The sequence below is a fragment of the Patella vulgata genome, chromosome 1, assembly GCF_932274485.2.
Source record: "Patella vulgata chromosome 1, xgPatVulg1.2, whole genome shotgun sequence".
In the NCBI taxonomy this organism is placed as follows: Eukaryota; Metazoa; Mollusca; class Gastropoda; family Patellidae; genus Patella; species Patella vulgata.
Window position 1 is genome coordinate 14716567 of NC_065879.2, and position 19051 is coordinate 14735617.

Genomic DNA, 19051 nt, shown 5'->3' on the forward strand with positions numbered 1-19051 from the left:
TGTCAAATAAGTCCATTTTTGACGGGTCAAAGTTCACAGATAATCAAATGCGGATCCAGCGTAGGAGCAAACCACAAAAGCCAGAAATGATGAAGAGGTAAAATGTATTTTGATCTGGGTACCACTGGATCATTAACACCATCATTAGAATGGTTTAATTAATTCTATTGTTATGCGTGCAATGCGAGACGTGGGAATTTTGCCGTCTATTGAATTCCAACTGTTGGAAAGGCCTTTACCTGCACGAAAGTCCTGTACCACAGAAAAGAAAGGGAAAACAAAGTTTTCGAATACGACACCGAGTTCCATCACGGGACCTCAGTTGGGTGTGGCGGTGGGGGTGCAATTTTGCATCGGCGAGCTGTGTTTCCACTCACTCGTCATTAAATTGCAACGATCAAGCGATCTGTGGTAGGCCACACATGCGCATCCAGTAAAAACATAACGGGAGATTTGATAAACAAATTGACCCATTAATAAAATATTTCCTTGATCTTCGGGTTAGTTATTTATTTTGTACACGTTGTCTAAGGAACAGTGAAGGGTGCACCGGTTGCCCCTCCTCACCCACTGCATATTCGCCCCAGGATAATGTAAACGAGCAAAATGCTCACAGAGAAAAAAAAATGCTGCTGTCGTCGAGATGTTATATAATATATGTAATTAAACATGAAGCAACGATTAAACTTTGATATTGACCTGACATTTAAAATATACAGATCATATAATCAGAACATGTAGGATATATTCACATCGTCTGGTAAACAGCTGTACATTATCGACTAGTATTATTACACTAGAAGAGAGGTATACACGATAAATAGATTGTGCAATATTGCAGCAAGTTATATGTGTGTATAAGAGAGAGAGAGAGAGAGAGAATAGGGGGGGGGGGGGAGGAGATTTACCTAATGCATAATATAGCAATTCAACTTTTATCAATAGTTCGCTCGAGTCTAGCGAACAAAGCGGCAAGCTACGATATTTTCTTACTCTGATGAACAAAATAAAACTATATTTAGTAGTCGGCAGATGATACTTTATTTGAGTTAACCTGTATGTAATAAAATGCACATTGAGGATAATCGATCAGAATGGGTATATAGTCAGAATTCAATGTATGAATTCGGTAAAAGTGAGCAACATAGCATGTGAACCTGCTATGTGAAAAACGTAATGGTATGTGATACAGAGTGTTCACGAGAGAAGAACCAAATCAGCTTGTAAACGATCGCTCTATTTATAAGTAGTGACGGGTCTCGTATTCGACCACCCGATACCACTTCTCGCAAAGTTAATTAACTTTTGCATTATTCTTCTTCAAGCGTAACGGAACGTAAAGGTACATACACATAACCTGTACAGAAAAAAACCCGGGAGTGTGATCTAAGTATTTACGAGAGTCGTGCACAAGGTCAGGTAAAGACAGACAGAGAGAGGGAGAGAGAGTTAACGTCCACTCGATACAATCTAGGTCATTACGGGTCTAACATATGGTTCAATCTATTTTATTTCAATAATTCGCTTGTGCGTAGGGTCTTTAGCGGTGGGAAGAAACCGTGGGGCCCGAAGAAAACCCACGAGGTTGGACAGGCGACCCCACTCCTTGTCACATACTAGCTGGGAATCGAAACCATACCACTTGACTCAATGTCAGATCTTGTGATTTCATGCGCAAGCGTTAAACCACCAGATCAGGTAATATTTCTAAAGTTCCATATATAAGATTTATCATGCCCTTGTTTGCAAAACAAGCCATTTTTTCAAATGTTACTTGCATTCGAGTTTTCGTTTTTAAAAACTCCCACAGGTATCCATTTAATAAACCACATCGACAATACGTAACCATCAGAACGGACCACCTGCAGACCACAGCATGAAAATTACAATATTTATTTTCATATGTTAACGTTTTGATACTTTACATATTCATTCAATTCATAAAGTTGAAATAAATACCCGTGCACTTCTGTTATTCATATTCATTTATTGCCTGACCTTTCACAGCACTTGGTTTCAATTTAGTCTTTAAATATATATCATAGTTGTTGTCATAACATAGTAAAAATATCGTCCATGTAGATTTTTCTGATTCTTTCTATGCTAAAGCGTGACCATTTTACGGGGAAGGAAAAGGTTAACCGACGAATTGTTCAAGAGGGGATATTAGTTAACAATGCATACTACTGTTGGCATCTTAAAGGGTTTTCCATTAGAAATACATAAAGGCTAATTGAACAAACATTTTACAGTGGGAATTAAGTTATACCGTGTTCTCCAGGAAACATAAGACATAAAGAGAGAGAGAAATGGGGTTTAACGTCCACTCGACACAAACTAGGTCATTTTCGGGACTAACACATGGTTTAATTTTATTTACATAATTCGCTTGCGCGTAGGGGTCTTTAGCAGTGGGAGGAAACCGGAGGCCCCGGAGAAAACCCACGAGGTTGGACAGGCGACCCTACTCCTTGCCACGTACAACCGGGGATTCGAAACCACGCCAGTCGACTCAATGACAGACTTTATGATACAGCGCGCGCACCTAACCATTCAGCCATCCAACCCCCCATAAGACATAAAACGAAAAAAGTAATCCGTACTTTGCTCTAGCCACGCAGGTTATAAGATAAATGAGTGATTTATTTATGAGATGATATTCATGGCGCAAAGATTAAGTAGGATGTTAAATCCCATTTTATTTCACCGAATTCATATCGTAATAACTAAAGACCAAAATCCCCAACTTTATTGTACATTTTCATACTTGGCAATAGTCCGAAATGGCCTATTGAAGTTCATTACATGCCCCCTCTTCCACCAGCCTGCATACGGTATCTTCTCCTAAAGTTAATTGATTTCATAGCAGTACAACCAACCATAAAAGAATCATAAAAGACAAATAATATTGTTCTATATTAACGTTTCCTACATTCTTAGAATGAGGTCAAATGTTATTTCTATGGCTCAGGAATGGGGTCATTAATGCTTACAAGGAAACAGGTTAAAGGTCAAACCATAATGGTCAAATCATATCAATAACTCACGACCCAGGAAGCATACCATAGATTTCAAACCGCTTGTTGTTGTCTTATTTCCTTGGTAAGTTATTGTACATAATTTGGAACATATACAGAAGGGAAGGAATATAACAAGTAATAAAAGTGTCATTCTGTTTCCCATCTATACAACACACAAGTTTTCTTTTAAATATAACAGAACGAGATTAAAGCCATTTAATTTTATTTTTTTACAATCCTTTCTTGTAAGCGATATTATATTTCGTGAGTAAATACATTCTGGTAAACAGGCTTTACAAATTTATTCCAATTTGGGAACAAATACCGTCTGAGTTGTGAATTATATCAGGTTCACGAGATATTTGAATATCAAATCTCATTGGGTAGGGCGCTAATTTCGATTTGGCTAAACATGCTTTTAGAAATATCTTTTTTTTTATTTAACCCCATGACCTCTAAAATAATAGATAGATTTAGATGTGTAATGAAAAAAATCTGCGCCTGTGTAATTCTTTTTTTGAAGATATCTATAAGATTAAAATATGGCCGACTTAACTCATTTTTTGTCCATAATAGGCATAAAATATATTCGTGGTATGGTTATAATTCTTTTAACTCTTCATAATTCGTCATTTTGTTGATATTTAATTTACCGTTTTGTAATAATTTACTCTTAAACGCGATTCTTTCATTATTTAGCGGGTTGTGTAATGGGGCATACAATTAATTCCTAATGTTACCACCCAGCTGACTTATAAAAGATATCACCTGCGGTGGGAAATTACTAGAATTAATGACCGTATGACCATGCTATGATTTTATTCTTATAAAAACATAAAATAAAAAATCAGAATATACACGTTTTTTTTTCTTTCGTGTATCTTATTTTACATGCATTATAAGTATAAAATATTTATATAAAACGAAATCTGGTTTAACGTCCACTCGACACAAACTAGGTCATTTCGGGACTAATATATGATTTAATTTTTTTTTAATAATTTGCATAGGAGTCTTTAGCAGTGGGAGGAAACTGGGGGACCGGGAGAAAGCACTCGAGGTTGGACAAGCGGGTCACCGAAACCATGCCACTTGAATTGACACACACCTTATGATCTAAAGCGCACACGTTAAATCAACACCTCCCCATATAAAATATAAATAAAAATCCTAGATGTACGCAAAATTTTGAGCAGGTGTTTATGTGGTGTCTGAACACTGGAAGAAAGTCGATTTTATGTTGTAAAAGTACTTTATTATTGCATCTTTCTTTTGCATACTGTGCAAAATTCTTTGAGTGGCAGAATTTCAAAAGAAAGATGGAATAATAAATTTAAAAATAGGGCCACCCCCCACACACCCACCGCGATATGTTCAAACATTCTACACAGTGTTTTAACATGACGGGGCAAAATGGCCTTGCCTCATATTATTTTTATATCCTTTTTCAATTTACCAAGTGTTAAATGTTGCTGTTTTATCATATCTCAAAACACACTAGAATAAATCTTATATTCAGGTGAAGTTTTAACGCGTGTCCAGATGAAATGAACAGTTATTGTACATCCCAAGATAACACATTATACAAATATATTAGTCAGCATTTACATGGTCTGTAGTATTGCACTCCTCAAATACGAAGTGGTATCAGGTTTTCTAGAAAGAATAAACATATCCCACCCATGCAAGGCACCTGTTAGTAATCGGAATTACTGGGGCAGCGGTTTGAAAACACAAACATTTTATATGGTCAAGATTATAAGCTGCGCCGCAACTGTTAAAAAGAATATTTTTTACATTAAATATAATAACAATTTTTACAGTAAAGTAATGATAACAATTTTTACAGTAAAATATAATAACAATGTTTACAGTAAAATACAGTAACCATTTGCACAGTAAAAAATAATGACAATTTGTACAGTAACCATTTGCACAGTAAAAAATTATAACAATTGTTTACAGTAAAATATAATAACAATTGTTTACAGTAAAATATAATAACAATTGTTTACAGTAAATTATAATAACAATTGTTTACAGTAAAATATAATAACAATTGTTTACAGTAAAATATAACAATTGTTTACAGTAAATTTTTACATTTAATAACAATTTGTTTTACAGTAACATTTAATAACAATTTTTACAGCAAAATATTGTCCCAAATTACAGTAAAATATTGTAAGAAATTTTTACAGTAAGTAAAATATAATTTTTACAGTAAACTATAATTTTTACAGTAAACTATAATGTTTACAGTAAACTATAATTTTTACAGTAAACTATAGATTGTCCAGTAAACTATAATTTTTCCAGTAAAATATAATTTTTCCAGTAAAATATAATTTTTCCAGTAAAATATAATTTTTCCAGTAAAATATAATTTTTCCAGTAAACTATAATTTTTCCAGTAAAATATAATTTTTCCAGTAAACTATAATTTTTCCAGTAAACTATAATTTTTCCAGTAAACTATAATTTTTCCAGTAAAATATAATTTTTCCAGTAAAATATAATTTTTTCCAGTAAAATATAATTTTTCCAGTAATTTTTACAGTAAAATATAATTTTTACAGTGGAAGTATTATGCCGTCGCCCCTGTCCGTCCGTCCGTCCACAATTGTTTGTGGACTCTCTACAGGTCACAATTCCTATCCGATTTCGACGAAACTTGAAATATAGGTTTATCCCCAAAAAAATCTCGGCTGCTTTCGATATTGGCATGTATCGGATCGAAACTTCATGGATTATGGCCCCTGTTTGTACGAAAAATCACGTTTTTAGCTTTGTTGAAACTTGAAATGTAAGTTTATAATCGAAAGATCTCAGTTCCTTTCGATATTTGCGCATATCGGACAGTAACTTCCTGAATTATGGCCCCTGATTGTACGAAAAATCACATTTTTAGCTTGTGGACCCTATAGAAGTCATCATTTTTATCCGATTTAAAAAACCGTTCTAATATATCACCGTTACACCCTAAGGATGACTGAGTTCGAATTTCGTTCCCAAATAGCGTAAGAATATGGTATATCAAGGTTGTGGACCCCATATGGGTCACAATTTTTATCCGATTTTGTTGAAACTTTTCCGGCGTGGTTCTCCCTTGTCAGTGATGCAGGAAGGAGGGGCTGACAAGGAAAGCTGTCTAGTCGTTCGGATGGGACGAAAAACCGAGGTCCCGTGTACACATTGGCGTGCACGTAAAAGATCCCTTGGCAGTTGGAATTCGATATAAGAGTAGGCCGTAGTGCCGCTGTCCGGGCAAAATTTCCCTCATAGCACACTGTATGGCGTATGCCCGTCTTCATTAGCCCAGGTTAGGAGCAGAACAGTAGGACGTTAAACCCCATTTCATTTCATTTCATTTTTGTTGAAACTTGAAATGTAAGTTTATAACCCAAAGATCTCGGTTCCTGTCGATATTCGTGCATATCGGACCGTAACTTCCTGAATTATGACCCCTGATTGTACGAAAAATCACGTTTTTAGCTTGTGGACCCTATAGAAGTCATAATTTTTACCCGATTTAAAAAAACGTATTATTATATCACCGTTACACCCTAGGGATGACTGAATTCGAATTTCGTGAAAATCGGCCAAAATTGACAGATAAAATGGCCGCCGTTCGTTCTCAAATAGCGTAAGAAAATGGTATATCAAGGATGTGGACCCTATAGAGGTCACAATTTTTATCCGATTTTGTTGAAACTTGAAATGTAGGTCTATAACTCAAAGATCTCGGTTCCTTTCGATGTTCGCGCATATCGGACCATAATTTACTGAATTATGGCCCCTGATTGTACGAAAAATCGCGTTTTTAGCTTGTGGACCGTATAGAGGTCATAATTTTTATCCGATTTAAAAAAACATATTATTATATCACCGTTACACCCTAAGGACGACTGAGTTTGAATTTCATGAAAATCGGCCCAAAATTGACAGACAAAATGGCCGCCGTTCTTTCTGAAATAGCGTAAAAATATGGTATATCAAGGTTGTGGACCCTATAGAGGTCACAATTTTTATCCGATTTTGTTGAAACTTGAAATATAAGTTTATAACCCAAAGATCTCGGTTCCTATCAATATTTGCCCATATCGGACTGTAACTTCCTGAATTATGGCCCCTGATTGTACGAAAAATCATGTTTTTAGCTTGTGGACCCATTAGAGGTCATAATTTTTATCCGATTTAAAAAACCGTATTATTATATTACCGTTCCACCCTAAGGACAATTGAGTTTGAATTTTGTGAAAATCGCCCCAAAATTGACAGACAAAATGGCCGCCGTTTGTTCTCAAATAGCGTAAAAATATGGTACATCAAGGTTGTGGAGCCTATAGAGGTAACAATTTTTATCCGATTTTGTTGAAACTTGAAATGTAAGTTTATAACACAAAGATCTCAGTTCCTTTCGATATATGCGCATATCGAATTGTAATTTCCTGAATTATGGCCCTTGATTGTAGGAAAAATCACTTTCTTGTTAGCTTGTTCTCTATCCATCTCTCGAAAATGTGGGCGTATCCTGCCTGGCAGCCGCTGGTTATATTACAGTAAAATATAATAACAGTTTTTACAGTAAAATAAAATAACAGTGTTTTACAGTTTACAGTTTTACCCAAGTTTTAAGTCGACATACGTCCCAGTTAAGTAAGTTAGTACATTGGGTTTTCTACAAATATAAGAGCTTAAGATTATGTTCAATACAATATTATTCAAAATAAATATATTTTCTTGTAGAAAGCGATAATGCTTCTTTAAGATATCAATCCATGTTCTATATTTAACCCTGCCACCTTAATAGCTGTTACATAATACTTTAACTAACGCTATGGTGATAGCCACATATTGGCCTGAAAATGTTGCATGGATCTGCTACAGATAAAGCTCGGGTGTATTCCTCATATTATAATGTCAGGAATTACTCCATTTTTCCTGTTCTTGTGGCCATTTAGTGTAAAGGTTGTTTAAATACGATAGTAATGTTGTATAAAAAGATGTTCTATATAGATTCACTGACGTTAGAGTGCAACTATATATAAATATATGTTTTTGTCTTTAAGAAAACAATATATATGATGTAAATGCCAATTTCTATTAAAGAGATATTATCGCTTTTATCCAAGGTTCGTATAATTATAATAAATCCAATGTATTGACCCGATTATGATGGGCGTATTTAACCAATACAATAATCTATTCTTGACATAGATCAAAATAGACAGACTGATATATTAATGGTAACACCGAGATCGAACCCACTCTAAGCCAGTAAATATTTGGAAGAGATGGGGAAGAAAAAAACCAAAAAAAAACCCCCAAAAACAAAAAACAACCCTTAATCCTTAAAATCAATATTATGTTGTTTTTTTTATGTAGAGTGTGGCTTTCCTTAGTTTCCTGTTTTAATCTAATTAATATTCTGAGGACCAGGCAAGGACAGTGTCTAATCGCTCGGATGGGAAGGTAAATCGAGCTACCGTGTACACATTGGATGGCACATAAAAGAACACTTGGCAGTTGGAATTATATATAAGAGTAGTCCGTAGCGCCGTTCTCCAAGGCATAATGTCCCCGAGCACACTGCATGACGTATGCCTGTTTTCATTAGCCCAGTCGGTCCCGAAAAGTACATTTCATTTCAAATCTAATTAATATATAGAGGCATAGTCATTATTTACTGATAAAAAAGTTAATATTCAAAGACTATTTGTGATATTCGTTTAAAACAGTATCTTATTGTGTAACATCCAGGTTAAACACATCTTATATATTATGCAGCCCTCGTGTTTCAGTCTGCTTATCTATAGACATGCAGGAGCCCATGTGACTCGGTGAGAAGGACACTGGCTCAATACCCAGGAATTCCTCAGTTGGCGGGGTAAGTTCAAGGGTTTTTTGCAGCGGCGTTTCCCCTTGTCAGAGGTTGAAGTACGAAGACATATAAGAGCCAGTGTGGCTCAATGAAAAAAACACTGCCTCACTAACAAGGAGGTGCGGGATTGGACGAGAAAATTCCCCGGGATTTCCCAGCGTGTTGGTTTCCCTTGCCAGTGATGTAGGAAGGAGTTCCGGAAAGGGAGTAGCGTCTAGGCGTTCGGTGGGACAAAAACCCGAAGTCCCGTGTACAAGTTATTATGCACGTAAAATAACCCTTGAAATTTAATGTTTGTCCTGGAAAAATGTCCCACATAGCAAACTTTATGGCATATACCCGTCTTCATTATCCAGGTAAAAGATCAGCAATTTAGGACGCTAAACACTATTTCATTCATTCATTATAGACATATAATTTGTCAAAGATCAGATCGGACAAGACAATATCGTGAAAAAAAATATCAAATTTTTTTTTTCTTTTTTACCGTTCTATTGAAATAGTGAAAATCAACAAATTGTGTACAATTAAGAAATCCCACGAGACACATACGTATTTGATCTTGTTCTGGTAAGACCTAAGATCACCAAAATGATGTTTTTTTGGCTGTTCGTCGTAGGGAGGCAGATGTTTGTCATCCCATGTCGACGACAAATGCTTCAAGTTGAAACAAAATCAAACAGATACCGCGAAAAGATTATTCTGTTAAAAAAATCGTAACGTCTTTTGAACCGTGATTAATTTTATGCTACATTGGAATGTAAACAAAGATCCTTATGTGAAGTTTTATATTCAACTTCTGGTCTCACTTTGGCTAGGTTATTGAAGTTATTTTCTGTTAAAATCTCTGAGTGTACAGAATTTAGTTACAATTATTTACAATTGGAAAGAGTATATATAGTCGAGGGCCCATAATCGAGATTGTGTTTTTTATCGTACCGACTTTAGTAATGATGATCGAGGTTAGCCTAAAACCCTCGGTTGAAGATGGCACGAGAGGGAGAGAAATGGGAGAAATGGGGTTTAACGTGCCCTCGACACAAACTAGGTCATTTTGGGACTATCGTATGGTTGAATTTTAGCAGTTGGAGGAAACCGGATGACTCGGGGAAAACCCACGAGGTTTGACAGGCGACGAAACTCCTTGTCACGCACAACCGGGGAATAAAAACCACGCCAGTTGACTCAATGACAGACCTTTTATACAAAGCGCACGCACTAACCATTCGGCCATCCCTCAGGGTGGAGAAATTTGACTGAAATTTTCAGCATATTCTATTTACGTTATCTATTTTTAACTATTATAGCGAGGGCTGCCACCTCTTTATTTTCCATAATGCCCCTTTAATAATCACGAAGAATAATTGATTTTGGAGTTTCACCTTCAACAGTTTCTTTTGTTCTTTTCTTTGCACTCGGTGACTCTAAGGACATAGATTTTTAATGTTGGTTTCGTAGGAAGGAAAGGATAAGGTGTCCGTATTCCTGCTGCGTCACAACGAATGGTTTATTTGGTACAACGATGGAGTAATGGTAATCGACAATCCCTTACATTACGACTTCATTACTTTGTTTTAGTATACAAATGTAATCTGAGTATCTGGGTTGTATTTGTTTTTAATTTTAAACGAATTAAAGATTATTCTTTCCGGATCTCTAATCCTGCTAATTGGCCAATCGTTCCATGTTAGGCATTAAATATAAGCGAAAGAGGTTATATGAGAAAAAACTCTGATTATATCTAGTAGATAAAAAAACCTCAGTGTATTATATTCTTATTTTTATACAGAGAGAGGGAGAGAGGGTTGAGACCACGCCACTTGCATGACTCAATGACGATCGACATTACACGAGGCATGTTTGTTTGCCGGACTAGATTCGGCATAATATATAAACTCCTTAAATTAGTAGTGACAATGAATCGGGTTTTCTAGAATGATAAAGCATACCATCAAGACTCCTTAAATTAGTATCAGATGTTCTAGAAATAGACTTATCATGCCTATAATATACAATCGCGACTGCCATTTTGAATGTCACGTGAATGTCGCTTCACAAAGATCCATGCTGGCGGCTCAAACTAGCGTTTCTTCAGAAAATTCGCGCATTTTACACTCATATCGCCGAATCACTCACATTGGGCGCTAAAAATAGTTCCCGGTAAATCATCAAATCGGCTGTTTTCGAATGACCTTTTGATGTAAAGATGTAGAAAATTTTCCAAGGATTATTAATATGTACTCACGCGACGAACCGATGGCTAATTGTCGAGAAATCGACAACATTTCATTCAAACAAATACAGCCAATCAGGAGTCATTGGGGGGGGGGGGGAGTTTAGGAACCCAATTCAGACTGAAACATGGCCGGATAGATTTCCCAGAGAGAAACGAACGGTAAACTTCTTCCTGGGAGCCGAAATTGCTTCACAGCAACAAATGACGGATAGGAAAGGGGTTTAAAGCCTCGTGAACAGAATTCCTCGATCATTTTAAAACTGGCATACAGAAATTTACATTTCTATCGTTACGTGTGCAGTGCTTACCACGTGGATTTTCTATTTGCCTCCCACCCCACCGACCCCAGTGATCTCGTAAAATGAAGTGAATTTGTAATATAAAATATGTTGTTCCAAAATGACTGAGTCTAGGTTGAATGGACGTTAAACCCTATTTATACTTTCCAAAATGGCAAACTGACATTGACAACATACGTGACAAAATCAGATAAACCTCGCTATTTGTTTTGTTTTTACCGGAAATGACATCATGTTATAAAATGAATTTTTAAATCAAATTGGAGTTCAAAGAATTCGTCAATACTACATTTAAAACGGTAATACATGTAGGTCATGTGAATGTCGGCATATGGTGTTTGTTTTTCCACATTTCTCGATTTACTTGCACCAAGCTGGCCTATATAGTGTCCATTTATATCGTTGACCTTTAAGTCGTGCGTGGTTTTCATGGACATTTGACCCATTCTATCCCATGTCTTTGAAGAGTCGTCAACTAAGGTCTAATTCTTCACAATGTCTTTAAAGTCAGTGAACGCAAACCAACTTCACTTTACACAAAAAACGATGCGGATTAGCAAGCTGATGTTTGTCATTCTGCGTGTCGAGGTCACAACAATGGGAACTTTAACATTACGCGTCGTCTTTGACCCAGAAACATTTTCTTAATAATTACCAGTGCTAGGATGACCCGTGCACTTTACAGAAAGTTGGTCTCGACACGGCTAAATGTGCACGCTTCAGTTGCGTGTCTCGAACTGAGTCGATAAATAGCCATGGCACGTGCAATTCTCTACAAATATATCAACTATTACAGCCGTAAAAAATCTATTGTTGACGATTTTGAATAGCAGTAAAATTTAGCTTCTTGGTTATTACAGCAGCTTTAGTAATTACGTTTGTTTTATTTTTTAAATTGCTTTATCATTAACTGTACCGTTAAGAGCGGCATCTTTTGGTTTAGTACAAATACTATCTCTGAATCACTTTCTTTAGCAGGAACATGATACTAGCAGTAGTTTCATTTTACTTTTACAAGTTTCTTAAAACAATTGTTGAGTTGTCTAAAGTGCTTATTTCTAAATTCAATGTCTTGTTCTAGCTTTCTGTTATGTTTCGTAAAAAAGTAGTCTTGATTATCCCGACCTGTCAATCAGACGTAGAATGGTCGATAGACTGGTTAAGCGAGACTAATTTCAAAACAAGGGCACGTAACCTATCTTTTACTCAAAAGTGTCTGGATGTTATGGACGCAACTTGGAACCAGTTTTCAGTCTATTATTTATAGATGATTAATGGTCATAGCTTATTAAGTACAACATGATCGTTTATTTAGTGACTATAATTGTGTGAAACTGATTTGAGGCTTGGCATAAATATAAATATTGTGGCGTAATTGTCGAGATATTTGGAGATATTTATTAATGGTGGGTCACCCTACCAGTGCATCTTATTTTGTGTTAGGAAACCAAAATGTCTGTGTTCTAACTTTTTATATAAAATGGGGTTTAATGTCTTACGTTCTGCACCGATGGGGCTAATGAAGTTGGGCATATGCCATTCAGTGTGCAAGGAGGGTAAGTTTGCCCGGACAGCGGCGCAACGGCTTACTCTGATATCAAATTTCAAGGGTCACAAGAGGAAACCAGGCGGGAAAAATTCCAGGGAAATTGCTCGGCGACCTAGTGCCGGGGAAATTGCTCGGTGGGTGGGGTAGGTGGCCGAATGGTTAACGCGTGCGCATACGATTACAAGGTTTGTCATTGAGTCGGAGAGCCACCGCATGTTCATCGATGAGAGAGATTTTTTTTTTGGGGGGGGGAGATAACATTCATTAAACACAAATTAGGTGATTCCGTGACTGACTAACATAAGACAATATTCATTATAATAATACGCATGCACTCGGTGGTCTATAGAAATAGGCGGCAATCAGCTCCTTGTCACGTACACGCGTGGGATCCAAACCGATGGATCTCTAACGTTCTAATACGCACGACAATCTAACTCCCTATGTATTTGGGAAGTTTAGGTTTCGGGTGTAAATTCTCAACGGTGTCGTTTTTCAGAAAGAAAACAGAAACCGGAACCTCCCTGCCTTGGTTCAAAATACAGGATCAAGTCCTCCGAATAAAGCGCATTATTCATATGACATTTTTATTGAATTGAAATTGGGTGAATTCTTACACACCTATATCAATTCCTATCTTAAATGTTTCAGCCTTTAAATGCCATGACGTTGATTCAAATTGTGTCACGTTTCGGAATGTGAGACAGAATCTAGCTCAATGACATCACTGGATGAATTTTGTTTGGTCTGTCTATTAAAGTGGCACTACTCTGATTCCAACCTATGAAAAGCTGGATGTTTTTAATTAAAATTGGGGGATCACGTGGCTAAGTGGGTAAGACGCTAGCTCGCTAGTCTGGAGGTCGGGTGTTCGATCCCTGCATTGGCCGAGAAAGTTCATCCAGATTTTCCGGCGTGGTTCTCCCTTGTCAGTGATGCAGGACGGAGGGGCTGACAAGGAAAGCTGTCTAGTCGTTCGGATGGGACGAAAAACCGAGGTCCCGTGTACACATTGGCGTGCACGTAAAAGATCCCTTGGCAGTTGGAATTCGATATAAGAGTAGGCCGTAGTGCCGCTGTCCGGGCAAAATTTCCCTCATAGCACACTGTATGGCGTATGCCCGTCTTCATTAGCCCAGGTTAGGAGCAGAACAGGACGTTAAACCCCAGTTCATTTCATTTCATTTAATTAAAATTGCTAAATATGCATATTAATTTCAAAATTCTAGAAGTCCAAAATGAAAAACGTAAGAGATATTTTTTTTTGAATTCAACATAATTTGTTTGAGTGTGGGATCTTCTGGGATGGACTCCGAATCCCCTGTTTAGTGACTCATTCACAATCAGTTTGTTAGGGATCCCTTGGAGATAGAATTCGGTGGGTAATCAGAAATGCCTCCCTCTGTACAGCATTCTAACCATTATTTTCACCATGTGTCCAAGCAGCACGAGATAGAGTACGTTAACCCTTTGTGGAACACTTAATTCCACCTCTCATTCACATGTGTTGTACCTTTGTATTGTCTGGAAAAACATATGATTAGACTCACCTTCCAGATGTATCTTTCAGCTGTTGTTAATTATCAATACACACTGGGCTAATCGAGTCTAATCTGATTGAATCAATCGAGCATCATTGTCAATAACAAACAATATATCTCTGTATCAATTCTCACTGGTCTAATCGAGTACATTCCCATTACATCAATAGACCATTATTACCACTAACACGAGATTTGTCAGGAATTATTTTGTCTATAATTTTATCGTCTGTCATAAGTAAGACAAATAAACCCACCTTAAATTCACCCGAGTCGGGAAACGATTGAAAGAGACTAGACGAGATATGATACCCTAGAATAAAACGTGTGCTGCATTATTGCATGTCTGGGCTATTTGGAACCATTGTAACGACTGTATTGCAGAAATTGCAAGACAATAGATCTATTTACAAGGAATGAATGTACACTCTTTCAAGAACTTCTTGTTTAATAATACAATAACGCACACGCTTAAAAAAACCGTCTCGTATAGCAATAATGCACTCGCTTTTAAGAACGTTTTGTATCACGTTCTCGTTAGTATGAATTGTTTGATGTTGTAACAACCTGTATTGTTTTATTTGCCCTCCCATTCCAATAATAACTGTTTAAGCGCCCCTTGTGTCTCCAGGCGTTATACCGATAACACAAATCTTAAGAGAATTGTTTCTAATATTATAAAAGGAATAACTCAGATGTTCTTGTACTTTGATTCAATTTTTTGCAAGCAGGAAGGGCTTCTCTGACTATCCGGTCCGCCTCTTTTGCACGCGATTGAAATATGTTAAATGATTTATCTGTTTTTATTGTTTAGCTCAACAAAATACATTCAATGTATCTCCACTTTTCGAAAAGATTCAAAAAATGCTTTTAAAACCAAAACAAAAAAGACGAAACAATTCTAAAGTTCCTTTCAATCCGTGCATAACATACAGTCATCGAATATTTCCTATACACTCCCAGGTCAGTTGGGAGAGGTGATGATATACCATGTAGCATACTACATCAAACAATACCATTCTGATTAAACCCCATATTTTTTTTAATTTGTTTTTTTATAATTACGAAATATAGATCTGCATTTTAATCAGATTCAAATAATACCACTTACTTCTGCGATATTCTGCTCATTCAAATATTAATAAAATATATTTATATTTATATGTATCCTATTTTAAGTATATATGGATTTGGCTTGTTCCTTAAACCTATTTTCAGAAAAAAGATGTTTTTAAAGAAAAGGGTTCACTTTGTACTGTTTTAAAGCAGATCGTTCTAAATATGTACGAATGAGGTAGCACAAGTATTATCTCTTTTTTTTTGTCTAAGATGCATACAGATGACCGTGTGAAATTAACAGAAAGTATGTAAACTTTAAATGGTAATGACTTTATGTACAATTTGATCGATTTAAATAAAGTTTAGAACAAAATGTATTTGTTTTCCTTTTAAATTAACTTTCGATTGGTCATCAGCTCTATATTTAACATTTTTTCTGGAAAGAAGTGTGCGCTGGCTCAATGATTCAATCTCGGTGTTGGTTGGATGGGACAAAACACCGTAGATTTCCGCCCCCCCCCCCCGGTACATACATGACGTACGCCAGACTTCATTATAGTCCGAACGGAGCAGAAAGTTTGACGTTAAAACCCCGTATCATATATTCCGGGGTTTTCAATTACATTTTAAACACTATTCGATATACTTGCCACCTTTTCGTATACTAGTTTTGATACTCTGCATTCGTTGGTTACTGGTATACATTATGTCATAGATCTATTCAAATTCATCCTCAAGCGTCGATCAGCATTGTCTATTTGGAACTATTATAACATGAACGGCCAGTTCGTTATCTAAATATTACATAATGTATATTACGATGTGATTTTAGTTTATATTGAAGTTGGATCTGAACAAATGAAATGAAATGGCGTTTAACATTTTATACCAAGCGGGTACATGGGGTTGGGCATGCACCCTGTGATTTGCTATGTGAATAATTTTGACCAACTGTCAAGGGTTTTTTCACTTTCACGTGCACGCCAACGTGTATACGGAACCTAGTTTTACATGTGAGAGGTGACATCATAATATTTTTCAAGGGTGTAATTGAGAAAACCTTATTTATATATCGTTATTGAATACTGATTTGCATATTGAATACATTCTTAGTGGTATTGCCCCTACCCCGAAAAAAACAAACAATGTGCGTTTCTATGTTAGATAACATGGAATACATCGGAAGCCGCGGTGCTTCGGTGAGTAAGGCTCCCTAATCAGGACGGAGGGTCATGGCAAGGAACGTGGTCTAGTCGTTCATATGGGACGAAAAACCAATGTTCCGTGTAAATTTCCTCAAATTTGCATATCGTTTGTAACTTAGTTTATACTTTTTTATATGGATTCTGTGATAATTTTATCGCTATATTAAGTTTTTGTAACTTTCAATTTTTTGTAACTTTCAATTTCAATTTTTTGTAACTTTCAATTTTTTGTAACTAACTTTCAATTTTTTGTAACTTTCAATTTAGTTTATACTTTTATATGGATTATGTCATAATTCTATCCCTATATTATATATGAACAATGATGTGAAGCGCCACAGAGCAGTATTACATACTGGAGGTCACAACGCTAGTATAAGAAGATCATTTTATTATTATTTTTTACAAAAAAGAATCAATAACAGTGGGAATAGGAAATAAGAGTAGACCGCAGCCCCGCTGTCCGGGCAAAATGTCGTCTTTGCACACTGAATGACGTATGACCGTCTTCATTACCCCAGTTGGTGCAGAACAGCAGGACGTTAAACCCCATTTCATTTTACGTTAGACCATACATACTAAATACTTCACTGTGTCCTTTCATGTGTATATTTTCACGTACAGATCACAAAGTTAAACGTCAGTCTTGAGAGCCACTTCATTAGCAAGCCTACACATTCTAACATGCTATCGTATGATAAAAATATTAACACGATTGGTCAAAAACACACGCAGACGTAAGAAATATTTGTTATGTCTCGTAGACGTCATACTACAGTCTACACGAGACATTTATACAAGTTTTAAAAACATTTCTCGATTGGTCAGTGTACAGTGTAATCGACTTTGTGTGAAGTGTCGGGACTCGACTAACTACTGTATAAAGGCCTAACTAACTGTGTTTATAAGCTAGACGCGTCTGATATATCCATATCGCTTCACGGCAGACGGACATTTATCGTCTGTTAGTTAACTTGGAGATCGCTTAAAATTGCTGAGAGGAGTCGAGTGAGGAGACGAAATCGGAGTCGCACCTTTTATGTTTTTATTCTAATCAGGTGTTTAGATCAGTAGACGTTTTTCTTCAATATTAATAATAATCATTATTATTTTTTTAAAATTCTCAGTTGTCGAATTCGTAGATTATTACAAGTCTGGTCGTTTGGAAGAAAATATAAAAAGACGAAGCGATTAATTCAGAAAAAAAATCAACTATTCGTTAATTAATACTGTCGCATTTAATGGTATTTGATTTTGTATAAAGTTTTGCGTGACCGGGAGGAATTCTAAACTGTGTTACGACAGAGTTAAATAAAATCTTATCAGGTGACATATCTTAAGAAAAGACTTTTTTTAATTCTGGATTATTTTCTTGGTGTTGTTTTTTGTTGCACAAGTGATAAGAAACACTTAAAAAGGTAATTAAAACACATTAAATCGAGAGTGGCTTCAAATAGTGTTTTGAAAATTAGAAGAAATCTACGCGTGTAGGATATGCTCAGGAAATGATAGAATTCATTGGATTTTAATCATCAACTACAGGGAGGTCTGCAAAATAAGTAGCTAATTAAACAAAAACAGTATATGCGTCGATCTTATTAGTATTTTATTTGGGACTGACACATGGTACATGTTAAACATTTATTCTTGTGGATTTAGTAAAACATTTATGATCTGAGAGATATTCAAGCTTTCAATTTTTAACACCAAAATAACCTGCTGACTTTGTTTGATCAAGTGTATATAGTCCTAACACGATTATTAACATGAGGTACCAGTGCTTCTTGGTGATATTCTTAGAATATGTTCTTCTTGATTTGAAAGGTGTAATATTGGCATCGACGGATCATAGATTATATCGCAGCGGGTAAGTCTGATAATAACTTATCTTTAAGACCTTTTAATAGTTTAAGCTTTGAGAATCGTTATCATTTTCAGCAAGACAAAAAGTTATATTTTCTTTTTTTTTTCTTTTTTTTTTGTTATCATATTCGTGAGCTACGATTGCTCTGTCGCCTCTGTGAGTATGGCGATGATTCTCCATTTTATTTCATCTCCGTAAATTGAAATTTAATAGACATTATAGTGCCGTTGCCATGGTCAATTGACCGTCACACGACACTACATTGCATATGTCTATCTCCATTAGCCCAGTTGGTGCAGAACAACAAAGCGTTAATTCAATTGGCCTTTCATAAAGTCTTGGAAAGAGTCAGACTCTTTTGATGTGATCCTGTCGATCGTATAAAATGGGTTGA

The 19051-nt window shown here is 36.1% G+C and overlaps 1 protein-coding gene across 1 annotated transcript in view; it reads left to right on the plus strand.

Annotated features, from left to right (window-relative positions):
• Nucleotides 1-17674: 17674 nt before the first annotated feature.
• Nucleotides 17675-19051, plus strand: part of LOC126822052 (epidermal growth factor-like protein 7) — a 44180-nt gene continuing 42803 nt past the window's right edge. The window contains exon 1 of the mRNA XM_056103190.1: nucleotides 17675-18660. Within this exon, the coding sequence (XP_055959165.1) occupies nucleotides 18560-18660 (101 nt within the window). The 5' untranslated portion in view covers nucleotides 17675-18559. The remainder of the gene's footprint in view (nucleotides 18661-19051) is intronic.